This window comes from Solea solea, chromosome 17 (genome assembly GCF_958295425.1).
Source record: "Solea solea chromosome 17, fSolSol10.1, whole genome shotgun sequence".
Classification (NCBI taxonomy): domain Eukaryota; kingdom Metazoa; phylum Chordata; class Actinopteri; order Pleuronectiformes; family Soleidae; genus Solea; species Solea solea.
The window spans coordinates 16,148,329-16,163,104 of NC_081150.1; the positions used below are offsets into that span (position 1 = coordinate 16,148,329).

At 38.9% G+C, this 14,776-nt stretch overlaps 1 protein-coding gene across 6 annotated transcripts in view; it reads left to right on the top strand.

Annotated features, from left to right (window-relative positions):
* lama2 (laminin, alpha 2) overlaps window positions 1–14,776 on the top strand; it is a 192,011-nt gene that overhangs the window by 27,121 nt on the left and 150,114 nt on the right. For all 6 annotated transcript variants that reach the window (XM_058613746.1, XM_058613747.1, XM_058613749.1 and 3 more), the window contains exons 2-3: window positions 8,798–8,962; window positions 10,471–10,583. In XM_058613746.1, coding sequence (XP_058469729.1) covers window positions 8,798–8,962; window positions 10,471–10,583 — 278 coding nt within the window. The remainder of the gene's footprint in view (window positions 1–8,797; window positions 8,963–10,470; window positions 10,584–14,776) is intronic.

The following is a 14,776-nucleotide window of genomic DNA, read 5'->3' on the forward strand; positions in this document are numbered from 1 at the left end:
ATGGTGTTAAGTCCTGACCCTTCCTCTCTCCCTCCAACATGTCTTTTCTCACTTTAAAAAAAAAACAACTTTCATTCATTGCTCTCTTTCGAGGAAAGGTGAATGACTGACTTCTCACTTCGTTTTCCGTGGGCAGTGCACACAACACACACACACACACGCTCACACTCCCGGAGCAGGAAGTCTTAGTGAGAGCAGGATGTTGACTTAGTATTCATTTCAGCTTTCCCCCTGAAAACCCCTGGAGGTCTTCAGTGGAGCGGCCAACAGATGTAACACCAGAGATACAGGCAGGGAAACAAAAGTAGATTAATGTTCATTTCCTCACCTTTATCACACAGGAAATACAAAAGTATACATTTATTTGCAAGATAATACTGAAGGGAAAAGGAGCACCGGGTTAGAGGAAAAACATTTTTTTTTATCCTATTTATAATAGAATTCCCCATATTTACCTTAAAGCTGCAGTGCATAACTTATAACTACTTTTTTAGTTTTTCTGCCTCAGTTTAGTCTTCCTGAGCAGAAACAATGTAAGATTATTCGTACATAGCATTCGTCGTCTGTAAAGCTATAATATCAGAGCTGAGTGAGGGAGCGTTTGTACACCAGCAGTGCTGGGGCGGGCGCGTTTTTGTGGCCACTTTTTTGTGTTTTCAGTCAAATTTCACCCGGTGACATGAGAGCAAAACATTATTTAACACAATAAGTCCATTTAAATATGGTACGGATTATGAATGTAAGGTTGAATATTTGAGAGAGAGCAGAAAAAATGTACTTAAAATAAATAATAGTGTAGAAATTAATGTATTTATTTATTTATTTATTTATTGTGATACTTTGGAGACAGTGACAGTGATTGAATATGTCCAAAATGCTAAATCTTTCACCTGTATCAACAAAAACATTGAACCACTTATTTTATTCAACCCTAATCGAGACACTAGAGAGACCTGAGACTTAGTCGAGGCTGTCAACTGCACTGAAATTCTGTTTCTTTTTCATAACGAATATCTAACAATGCAGAGACAACGCGAGACAGAAACACAGAGGTTGTTAATGTCCAGAAAGTATAATCTGCATTCTATTACAAGTCATTCATTTATCCAACGTGTCCGTAAAACTGCGTCGCCATAGAAACAGCATGAAGCAAACCAGAGAACACTGACAACTGTGTATGTGTGTGTGTGTTTTCCTCATTATAAGACCTGTCTGTTCTATATCAGCATAAACACTGACCTTGTGATGACGCTGTTGTCCTCATGGAGACCAAAACCTGGTCCAGTCAGAACCTCATTTATATGTCACTGTAAAGTTAGTGCAAAGATTTGAATTGTGATTAGGTCAAAGTTAGGTTTAAACCTGTGTGTGTGTGTGTTGTACAGGTATTACTTGTGTTGTGGGGACCTACATCTGTTTACATAATCACATTATGGGGACTTGTCTTCCTTATGGGGACAAAACAAAGTCCCCATCATGTCAGTTATTACATTTAAAGCTGAAGACATGTTGTATATTTAGGTTATGGTTATGGTTAGGCCGGTATTAGTTATGGGTAAGGTTAATGTAAGTCAACTTAATGTCTTCTGAAGTCATGGAAACCAGTACAAGTCAACACTGACACTCAAAGTGGGGTTTCAGTTGAAAGAAAGCTGATAATAGTCTATATTTAAATTTTGATTTATTGGCATTTGTAAAATGAATCGTGCCTGACTTTGTTTCCCTTTCAATTTATTCACTTGAAGAAATTATTCCCCCCCCAGACCTAAATTACTGGTTAACTTTTATCACGACACTTAATTTCTACCATTTAGAGTAATTTAGATTTTGATGAGGAATGACTTCTGCTGTTTAAGTAATTACTGCTTGTTAGAGAGTAACTTCTTACAGCTCGCATGCACACAGGGCCTGGCATCGGCTGCTGTTTGAGTTAAACGATGAAGACAAATGAAACGGATTAGATGCCGTCTGTATATGAAACCAAATATAACGCGTAGTTCATATTTTATTTTCAGATATAATCATTGCACCCACGTCTTATACACCTTTAAATGTAAACAATTGTCTGTTACATTCAAAAAAATGAGTCGATTTCCATCCATCCAACTATCTTCTACTGCTTTATCCTCCACATGAGGGTTGCGGGGGGGGGGAGGCAGGGTCACACCCTGGACAGATTGCCGTCCATCAAAGGGGACACATATAAAGACAAACAACCATCACACCTACGGTCAACTCCATGCAGAATGACCCCTGTTCTGGTCTTCTTGCAAAGACAAGAGTGCTTGAGTTGATTTCACTGATTGGTCATTTTCCATCAGTACCAGTGTTGAGAAAATCCAGCTGATACCCATCGCTACACTTTAGTTCTGTCCATGGTGCCCAGTTTGCACAGCAGCCGTTTTGTCAGGTCCTTGCAGGACAATTACAGGTGTGAAGAATGAAATGAATGATTCTCTACGCTTCCTGATGTGATGGCAATCGCTACTTTTCCTGCTAAAACTCATGTCAAAATGGCGGCTGTGCAAAAAGGGCTTGTTTCCCTGTCAGATGTTCAGAGGACATGAGAGGAGCCGCCTCGTGAAGGTGAGGACAAGTTCAGGACTGGAACGCTTCGGTACGGTACACATTTCCGTCAGGAATAGTACCAAAATAAGTGGGCCCAACCGTTCCTTTTTTGGCAACCTTCCCTTGGGGTACCAGAGCAAAATGGTATGATACGTAACACCCTTTCGACCAGTGTTTCTTCAACGCCCGCCGTCTATTCTCATAGAAAACTTACCTACGTAAAGGTTCTGCTCTCAGTCGAAAACACAAGCCTGACCGAGGACTTTACCATGATGGAAACTCGGCATTTGTGGAACTATTAGATGTGCAACGGGGTGGATATTCACTTGACTGTGTCTGTCTGTATTGGACGATCATCGTGTCTGAATTGTCACGTATTGAACACGTATGTATTGACATGGGACGATCCTGCGTCTGTGTAAATCTCACTGTCGCGTCTGCGTCTCTGTGTATGTGTTAATCTATATGGATTCCATATTTTCTTCCCTGTGTGTGTGTGTGTGTGTGTACACAGGATTATCGCAGTCTCATCCCTCACTCCCTCACTCCCTCATCCCCGGCCCCTGACCCTTTTAAACAACACTCTATCTTTCTCTGGGAATCCCTCCATCCATTTCTCACTCTCCATCAATCTTTTTTTTTTCATTTTTTTACTCCATCTAAGTCTCTCTCTCTTGCTCTCTCACCCCCCCCTCCCCCAACTATTCAGGATGAAGGGAGAGATAGAGTGAGATACACAGAGAGATGATCCTGTCTTTTTCAACCTTCTTGTTATTCCATCAAGCATACATCTAGCCTCAAAACGCAACAATAACACATCCATCACGCACACACACACACACACACGCAGAGAGCATGGGGCGAGCGGCGCAGTCATTCCACCATGACCCAAAAAGCAAATAAAGTTCTCATCATAATATGATAACACAACACGTCATTGTGAATAATGATTTATATCATTGTGATTATCTGCCTTAATATACGTTTTAAATTCCATATTGATGAATTATCACAGCCTAATATCACACTGATGAGTAGCACGCGTTACTTAGTATCCTCAGTTTGAGCACACTGTGTCTGTTTTACTGGGAATTTACATGAAAGACTGAGAATCGTTTCCTCTTATGATAAATCCTGTAAATTGTAAAGCATTGAGCTCCAATTAAATTCATTCAAAATGTAGATTAATTCATGTAATATCATTATCATTAGGCTTTAAAAAAAACAACAACGCTGATTTACAGTTGCTGAGAATAAATAGACACTTAATGAGGAGAAATTAGGGATTCAAAATGCTTGAGGATTAGAAAATGTCTGGCGAAGTCCAGGTTTATTTTATTTGTGTCGTTCACATTTGTCCTTCAAGGCAGTTTAGGACATTCTTGAGACATTGATGGATTGGGCAGAACACATTTTTGACCATTGAGTGAATAAATAAAACTTCTAGGTCAGTGTTCAGTATTTGGATTCTTTTGGACTTTACAGAGCGAGACGTGATACAGTTTTTGAGTTTCAATCAGCTCGCTCGTCCATAGTTTTTGAATTTTCTAGATATCGCAAACTGTCGATAACTTACAGTTATGAGAAATACACGACAGGATGGTAGCAGAGGTGTTAAAGCCTAAGCACAGTGTTTCTCAATCCTGGTCCTCTGGGACCTCTGCCATACATGTTTTAGATGTTTCACATGAGCGTTTGAGCAGGGAAACATGTAAAACATGCAGGACACGGGTCCCTGAGGACCAGGATTGAGAGACACTGCCATAGCAGGTTTGCATCGCCGAACATTTGACGACTTTATGGCATACGGTCACATGTCATAAAAAGCTATAACACAGGTGTTCGCCTGTATAGACCCTTTCATTTGTTAAAGTATATATTTTGGCGCTTTTAATGCCTTTAATTGATAGTACAGTGTAGCGAGAGACAGGAAATGGGGAGGCAGAGAGGGGGAATGACATGCAGGAAAGGACCATCCGATGTGGGCTTCAAACCAGGGCCGCCTGCACTGTAACCTCAACATAGGGCGGCAGCTCTACCAAGTGAGCTAAACGCCGCCCCATACCCTTTCATTGTATACGAACATTCCAAGCCTAGCAAGAATGCGCGCGCAGTTTGGGGTCAGAAAACGTCACAACAGGTAAGCGAAAAGCATGTATGTCCGCGGTCCTCCACCGAATAATTCTGAATATGTTCTTTCGTTGCCGATTAAGGACCGCGAACAATACCTAAATAAATTAGTGCTAGCTGACGGCAATAGCCTGCCTGAGCTAGCAAGTCGTAAGCTATTCACTCTTACCTTATAGATAAACCTAGCCTGTACACGCGAGAAAGTCTATGCGCATACAAGGCATACAAGTTTTTAGCACACCATGTTTACTTGTCAACATGCTAGCCGACCCGCAGCTAACTACAAGCTAGCTGCGTCCAAGACCACAACATAACTCACAACATAACAACAACACCGTAATCTAACACAAAGAGCTGATAAATGATCGCAATTGAGAGCAATTCCTACATTGTGTACCTTTAAAGCTAAATTAGTGTACTGTAAATAAACTAACCAGATTATCTGAAACAACCACTTTTGGCAGCGACACACACACAGTTGTATAATTGAGTGTCTGCATTGCAGTGAATCCCTTGAAACATCTGGTTAACAGAGCATGGACGAGGGATAGAGGAGCCGACAGACGGATGGACAGACAGACAGACACACAGACAGGTTACCATGGTTATCAGAGCAGAAAGAGAAGAATAGATGATGGTGAACCTGAGTAGATGTGTGTCCGTGTGTGTGTGTTTGTCGGCAGCAGAGCCGTAGGCAGACAGTCATTGTGTCCTTGTCGTCCTGTGAATCTGAAATCTGAACCCCATCTCTGGCCCTTTTCTCTCCATTTCTTTTTTTTTTTTTTCACCTCATTGTTAAACATTAGATCACAGAAGAAATGTTATCATCAGCCAAATGTCAGAGATACACGACACATGATCAGACTTTAGAGGATTTTTCCAAGTGTACTGTAGTAGAAGTTGCTTCAACAGCAAACACGTGAAACTGACCAAATCTTAAAAAGATGAAATGATCCCACTCCCTGCATTAAAGGCGTAAAATCCCTACATACCTTGTTTAGTCAGGTACTCGCTGTGTTTCCAGCGGAGAAATGTGTTATTTGTCAAATTGTAAATAACCAGAAGTCCTGCCGCTTTGAACTATTACACCGGCAAACCGTGTGACTCCATTCTCCCCCAAATGCCAGACTTGATATTCGAGTGAAATAAAAGCAGCAGTTCACTCTGATTACAATATGAGCCGTGAAACCTTAGATGTTTTTTTCAGCAGGGCTGGCATAATTTGGGTAACTTTTCATGTGCAGAATGAAATTATTCAATCAGCCGCTCCTTCTGGGATTATGAGAGTGCAACAGACTCGGGGAAAAAGGAAATTAAATGTGTGATTATATTGTAAAGGAATAGGGACTGATGCTAGTGTGAATATGCCAGAATCTAACTAGACCAAATAAAATGACTGCAAGGAGCAAATAAAAACGTGTTTAAAGTTCCTGTTTGAGTCGGCTGTAATTCTCCCATCGAGGATGGTGGGAAGCTTGAAGATGTAAGCTGTCCGAAATCAAGATAACACGAGACCGTTAAAGATTTTTACACTCTCCCACACACACATTTTATCCACTTGGAAACTCTCTCTAGGTTGGGTTGTGGATCAGAACCCAAGAATTAACAGGATGTTGGCTTTGTTTTCTGGCAGAAATGAGAGCCAGAATTTATGAATGGTGTGGAAGAAGATGGACCATGAAATATAAAATCTAACGCCACTTTTCTTTTTGCTCCCCATTTTCCAGCATTTAAAGTGAAATATGTGAGATTTCCTATGTGCAAACAAAAAGGCGCATTTCTCTCAAGTTTAGCTCCGCAAATCTGTGCTAGTGAGCAATACTCGTCTTGCAGGTGGAGCATGTGAGGATGTGGATTACAGAGCATGAGTATTGCACAGGTGTGCCTGCAACTTACTCCTAAAAACAACAGACAAAAGCTGTAATATAAGTATCAATGCTACAACTCAAAAAGAAACGTGTTCATTGGTCATCAGTGAGTTCGCCGGTGAGAATGTTGTGTATAATGTTGGGGGCTTCTGCAGTGGTCGATGTTCTCAGATGTCATTTGTCTGAGAGAGATGTGTGTATATATAACATGTTGTGTGTCTGTGTGTGTGTGTGAGAGAGAATGTGTACAAATGTTTGAGAGAGAGAAAGACTCTGGGTGTCTCAGATGTTCTTCACAGTTCATCAGTGTTGACATCTGGCCAAACAGCTGTGCTCGTCTGGACACGGTTCCTACACACACACACACACACACACACACACACACACACACACACACACACACACACACAGGTTTTAAGGACTCTCATTGACTTCAATTCATTCGGACAGCATAACCAAAGCATTATCCCTTAGCTTTAACCATAACCAGTTAATGCCACAATTCAGATCTTTCCCCCGGTTCCTCAGAAATGATATTTCTGCCTCATTAGGACCAGTTTTTTGGTCTCCATGAGGACTACTGGTCCTGACAAGGTCGGTGATTATGTCAGACAGTGTCCTAATGAGGTAACAAATAAAAGCACACACGCACACAGTGTCCACAATTTAACAAGATCTCATCTTTCACTCTGTCAGCTTTGTGTACAAATACTGTATATGTATACATGTGCGTGCGTTTACGTGTAACTGCACATGTTTTGTATCCATTTTGACCCTCAACCTGAACTAAGATGAATGATGTGATGTCATATCACAGGTGTGTGCTTGTCTATATCTGTGTGTGTGTGTGTGTGTGTTTCTAGACAGGAAATGTGAATGACGTGCATGTTCAGAATCAAAGCACTTGATGATCTTCAAGCATGTCATTGACTCCGAGGCCAATATTCTTTGATGTAGAAAATAATAATACATACAGTACGTCCATCCACTCATACTTCTTTTGGATGAACTTAAATTGCACTTTATTACTGTAGCACATTTTAAAAACACCTCATTTTGACCAAAGTGCTGTACAAACAATACACATACAAATGTGGAACATGGTTCACGGCTCCAGTTTTCTTAGTGAATAAAGATCTCCGCAGCTTTTTTCTCACTCGCAAAGATTCAGTGAGAAAATGAGTGACAAATACTGAAATTAAACATTATGTGCAGCACTCAGAGTCGCTTTAAAACCCTGGTAGCTCATAAAAATGATGCTGCAATTAAAAAACCACATCATTGTGTTTGCAGGAAATAGACAAACAGGGTATTTTTTTTATTGCCTTAGTGAGTGCTAACAAATTTAAAGTGCACTCCTTCAAAGTTGTTATCACATGGCGGCAAAAGTTTAATTAAGAAAAAGAAAAATACTACTTCTCTCATTGAGATTATACGAAATCTGTCCATAATGGATGAAAAAGAGGGAACCAGTGACTAATTCTGTGGTTTCAGAGACAGGAATTTAAAAAAGGAAATGGCCAATGCAACATAATGGAAGCTAACGGTCCTTGTCCAGACTCAGAAATGTTCCACTGTGCTTCGTTCAGTCGAAAATCAGCCCCCACTGTCTTTAAATTACGTTAACTGCATTAAACTGCAACAGAAACGAACCCAGATCAACTGAGTTGGGCGGTATTAACCCCCCCCTCCCCCCCCATGTTCCAGGCTAATTACTCACAACATCAGTACAGCAGACATCGAGTGTGTTGGTCGGCAGAATCAAAGTAAGGCTACAGAGAGAGTGGCGGAGAAACGGACACATTTTTTTAATGATTTGAAATAAAAAAAACCTGTGTCCAAAAAAAGCCAGGATGTGCTGTTGGATGTTCCTCATCACCCCCCCCCCCCCCCCCCCCCCAACAAAAGACCATTTATTTCTTCTGCTTTGAAGAAAGTCGGCAAAACCTCATTTTCTACAGCTCCGAATACTGATTAACGATGATCCGACGACACAATTAAACCAAACTGTTCTGTCATTATTTCCATAGCAGACGCTGTGATGTATAATGCATTAAAAGGGCACTTTCTGACATGTTTGGAAATGTGCTGTCAAACTCGCATGCAAACAAGAACATAAAGTGTTTCTGTGTGACCTTTTTAGATTTCTTTAGAGAAAGAAAAGCCGCCGCATCTCAGAGCTGAAGCATGAAGCCGAGTCTTTCAAATCCCCCTGTGTTTTTCTTTCTCAGGACTGTTTCCCGCCGTGTTGAACCTGGCATCCATGGCAGATATCTCGGCGAATGCCACGTGCGGTACAATGGGTCCGGAGGCGTTTTGTAAGCTGGTGGAACATGTACCTGGTCAGCCTATTAGAAACGCTCAGTGTCGAATCTGCAACGATAGGAACCCGATTGGTAAGAAAGACACACACACACACACACACGCACACGGGTGCACAGGCCTGGTGATTACAGTAATTAATCATGCCGGATTAGTTCATTAGAGCCAGATTGGCCAGATGTTAACCAATGATTTTGTCTGAAGTGATAAAAACAAATGAAGTGAGGAATCAATCGCAGCATGACAGGATGACAATGCAAAATTAGCCTGCAATAGTAATTCAGACGGTCTCTAATTTAGTCAGTGATTTAGTTAACAGCTCAGCCACCAGTCAAGCAACACAATCATTCTCTCAGTTTGTGGAGTAAATCTACAATATTTACTCTGAATACTGAATATGCAGAATCTGTAGGTGTGAGATGATATTGATGAGCCTCCTGGTTCCTGTTTCTGTTTTAGTATTTCAATCTTGCTCATTTCTTATTTTTTATTTATATGGCTAGCTGGTAAAAAACAAACAGTGAAACCAGAGTAGAGCTGAAACAATTAATCGATGAATTGAGTATTAATCTAACTATTTTGATCATCGATTAATCGGTTCAAAGCATTTTTCATGATGAAAACAAGATTTCCGATTGTTTAAGCGTCTTAAATGTGAGTATTTTCTGCATTTCTTTGGTCTGGATAACAAAGAAATCATTAAAAGTGAATCATTTTGGTTTGTGGACAAAACAAGACATTTGAGAACATCATAATTTTTTGTTTTCTGATATTTTATGGACCAAACAATGAATCAATTAATCGATTATGAAAATAATCGTTCGTTGCAGCTCGAGTCGAGTCATGCTAGAACTGTATAGCGGAAAAGCACCATTTGTTACTGTTCTCTACAGACAGGATGTGACAAAAGAGGAGGAAAATGAACTTGAACACGTTTGAAATAAACACATTCATCTCTGGTGTAACTTAATGTTAATGCGATCACCGTGACGATTTACAGTGACACACTTCACTACATCAACTTCAGACTCAATTCTCTAAAGTGCTTCAGTCTTTCACGTCTTCCTACCTGTTCAGAAAAACACTGACAAAACAATCCTCCACACACGTTCATTACCAGTAATAGCAGAACCGTAAGTAATTCTGTGATTGAAGTTCCAAGGTCCAAACTGAAACTCACATCTCTTTAAAACACATGCTTGCACCCATTTTTTAATCCCGCACACACACACACACACACACACACACACACCATCCAGACCTTTGCCATATGATAAAACCTGTCTGGTCATTAAAGCTGCTGTGTGCAGTCCTAACACTTCCCACGTGTATGTTCCGCAAAAGGTGAATAAAGCTTCCTGAATTGGAAAGAGAATGTATTATTCTTTCTCTTATAAGGCCGGAGATTTTATTGTTGCTGTCCGGCCTTGAATGGCTGAAAATAACAAACGAGCCAAGAGGAATGTTTTCCCCCTTCAGAATAACACAAAAGACAAATGAGCTTTTACAAATTTGATGGATTAAAACCATGAATGTGCTACTTGTACCTTCAGTGTTTGTGTGTGTGTGTTTGTGTGCACAGAGCGTCATCCCATTGAATATGCCATTGATGGGACCAATCGTTGGTGGCAAAGTCCTTCCATCAAGAATGGGATGGAGTATCACTCTGTGACCATCACTCTCGACTTAAAACAGGTAAGAAAGAATGTTTTGATGATCTAATTGATAACTGTGGTGACTTTTGGATTGATTTTATTTGGATTATTTTTTAAATTGACTGTAACCAGCTGTGTTTTCTTTGTTGTTCATTTGTCATCGTCAAAAATGAAGAATAATTTGGGGTTAGTTTTTGTTTTTTCTTTGCATTTTGAGATGGGACGATACCACTTGTTTATGTCCGATAACAAACTTGAGCATCTACCAATACTGATGCAGTAATTTTAGACCATTTATGAAGCTGTTAAAAACACATGTAACAAATATTGTTCTCCCCGATACAAGAAATAAACAGTCCAAACATGATGCAGCTAAAATGCTTTTGCGACATATAGGCCTTTTGCATTGTATTTTACATTTTTATCCGTCCGATATCCAATCCAGTGATAATCGTTCCTGTCCCTATTTGCTACAATTTATTTATTCCTATTTTTAGTTGCCAGATATGAGGATATTGTAGGATCAACACTCTTAAATATTTTATATTTCCAATTAACCAATCAACAGTTGAACTGAGCAATAATCTCAATCTCTTTCATGAGACAGAGGACAAACATGTATAAGTGAATGGTATCAATCTTATTATTTTCAATAACTTTTTGTAATGAACTATTTCCTTTTGTCATGAAACATCCTTTTGTCATGCCAAATGTTACTAATCTTTAATAGATTTTCTCATTACTTAAACAAGATTTCTGATCGTTTTAGCTTCTTAAATGTGAATCATTTCTAGTTTCTTTGCTCCATGTAACAAAGAAATCCTTAAAAACTGAATAATTTTCCCTTTGTGGACAACAACAAAACATTTGAGAACATCGTCATTTACAGGTTTTACAAACACTGATCAATATTTTTTGATCTATTTTCTAGATTTATTTATTTTTCCAATTTATTTCTAATCAATAACTTCTCCCACATGCATGTGCAGTGCGTGTTAATAAACGGTGAATAAACCGATCATGATGCGATAAACACGTCGCCATCTGTCGGGTTTCGGTCCTTCAAGGTCATGTGAACACTTTGCATGCTGCTGAGCGATTAATCCTCGCAGTTTACGGCTCAGGTCTTTGTTTTCTCATTGAAATCGTTTAAAATCCCCACTGTTATTTCAGCAGCATTGGGATCTGTCATTTCATAAGGGGCGTGTGTCACGCTTAAAAATAATGTGTCTCCATTTTCTGATTTTGAAAAAGCACGGCAACGCTTGGCATGATTGAGGGGCCCGCGTGTTGACGCGGGATGATTTAGGGCATCTAGTTAAGTTCGTAAGTGTGATTAAACAGATTAGACTGGCTGATTATAATTATATAGGTGTCATGGAAATATAACTAATGAGTGTGTGTGAGACTCCAGTTTATGAGGGACTCTCGGTTAATTAAGTGACGCCAGTCAAAAATGGCTCTAAAGTTGAAAAACCCATTAATAAAAGGGCGTTTTTACGGCGCCTGAAGACCAATGTGGGTTCTCGTACATGCTTTGAAAGAGAGGGATGGAAACAACTCTCGTTTATCTTTTTGTGAAAGGAGCACACGTTGCTCCTTTCAATAATCAGAAAGCTAATAATCTTGATTTCGCAAAACAAAAGCCGTCGTAAGAGTAGCAATGGGGAATATCTGCTGTGACACCTCGTTAAATAATATTTGTAGGAAAGTCTACTGCTATCACAATATTGCTCAAGTAGAATTTTATTCTCATTTTCATCTGAGACTTGTAGCTCAATGTCAGGGGTGTAAAACGTATGGGCCCACAGGCCACAACCGACCAACAAGAGGGTCCAATCCGGCCCGCGGGATGAATTTATGAAAATTATGATTAGAATGAAATCGTAATGTGAAATATTATATTTTTTCATTTCCAGATGCCTGTGACTAAACTGTAAATTGTAATATACACGTGCAAATGTAAACTTAGGCTTAATATTGTTGAAATTGCTTATTACTTATTTTTCTCAGGAAATTTCAGGTTTTTCAATGTAAATCAAAGGGAAACATTTGGACTTCGTTATTATGCTATTCTATGCTATCCCACTTCAATTGATGCTGTATGTGGGGCCCAGAACGAAAATGAGTTTGACGCCCCTGCTCTATGTGCTTCAAATCTGGGTCATTGCCACTATACTAAAGAGAAGCCTTGAAAATGACTCAATCACTAAAAAGACAAGACAAAATCGATCCAGTTTTAAAGTATAAATCACATTTTTTTCCAAATGTGTTTATTGGATTTTCTGAGGTTTTTTGTTTCTTACATGAGTCAAGAAAAACATCAAATCTTCAAAATCTTCAAAACTGAAAATCTTGTGTGATTTATTTCTTAATGTACATGCGTGGACCTGCATCTTTCCTCGTGACTTATTATTCACTGATTCATCATCTATGAATTCCTCACTAAAATATATGTATCCTATGTGTGATGTCGCTGACCACCACCTGTTTAAGAATCTAAAATTGCAATAATATCGATCATTTGAATGTGCACAAATTCCTCCAACTCCTGTTCCTGTCCTTCTTTTCTTTTAAAGAGATGCACAATTAAATGAATGAAACAGTATAATTGCCACTGACAGCTGGATAAGAAATGTGTGACCTTTTTTGTGGCCTTAAAAGCTTTTTCTTTTTTTTAATTTCCACCCACTGAGCTGACTCACTTCTGTGAGTGAACAGTGAAAAGCTGCCCATCTTACTTAAAAAGCAAGATTTTCACTATTCTAAATGATTCTGTTATTTTCCACTGACATATGCAAAGTGGTGGACGTGAGGAAATCGTGTTTTTCTTTAAACTACAGTGAAGCCTGACAATGAAGTCAAAGTTGAGAAAATATTGTGTTTATAGCACAAAGAAAAAGAAAGATGAATGAATAAAAGGCCGTCATGCACTCTCATCTCCACACTCAACTCTGTATTAATGTTTTTTTAATGTTGCCACAAAATCTGAGATACAGAAGCATTCATTAATTATTAGTAACCATACATTAATTACTTTCATGTCACATGTTTTTTCCTGTCAAAAATAGTTTATTTATTACTCCCTGATCTTGGAAACTCTCCATCCAATGCAGTATTTAAATCTAGACTAAAAACTTTAGACCATACCATTGTTATCATATGCTTTTAAAAAGTGTCATATTATCTGTATTGTATAATCTGTATAAAAAATTATATTATATTATAACTTTTTCACAAGTTTCTACCCCTTTTACCTTCTTATAACTTGAATATTTTACAATATTTTACCTATTTGAACAATTCTTATTCTTAATTTTGCGATTTCTTGTTTGAACAATTCATTATCAATTGCATTTTTCAACTTGGCAACTTGAAGTTAAGTCAAATGTATTTAAAAACCTCAGTTGACCAATGTTTAAAAAAATACAAATAAATAAGAAATAATAGTAATAAATAAGCACAAAAGATGAGCAATAAAACTTTAAAATATGTGACTTTAAAATAATGAACTTTACATCACTGTATAAAAAGTGCTTTATAAATAAAACAACCTTTCCTTTTTTTAAATTATTGATTTAGAGACTTTTGCATCATGACTGACAAGCAAAGATTAGATTATGGATGAGTTTATTGCTAACAAGATCCTCAGCTCTTCAGTCGTCAATACCGCGACGTCGTTCACATGTGTACATTTCATTCCCATACAGGAAGTTGAAAATCCCAATATTCAAATGCTGTGAATTCACAATATTCAGACATGGGACAACGTTAACAACCAATTTTATTGGAAGGGACTGTAATTGATCTTTGGTTCATCAAGTGACTCTCAGTTTATTACTGCAGTCACTTTCATATTGGTCCAAATAATAGATGGACCTCACGTGTGGTGTGGAATGAATGACTGTGTGTCACTTTGTGTGTGTCACTGTGTGTGTCACTGTGTGTGTCACTGTGTGTGTCACTGTGTGTGTCACTGTGTGTGTGTGTGTGTGTACATGTATGTGAGTCTCAATCAGGAAAGTTATTTACCCTCCAGTGCGATGAATTTCCCTTGTGACCACCATAGTCATCTCACTTAGAAAATGACAGTGGGCTTTGCATGTTTGAGTGTGTGTGTGTGTGTGTGTGTGTGTGTGAGACATCTCCAACCTCAATTCCTCTCTCTGAGCCTCTCTCTGGATGGAAATCCACAAACAGTGGGAGCTGAGTGTCCTCGTGTCCATGTATACT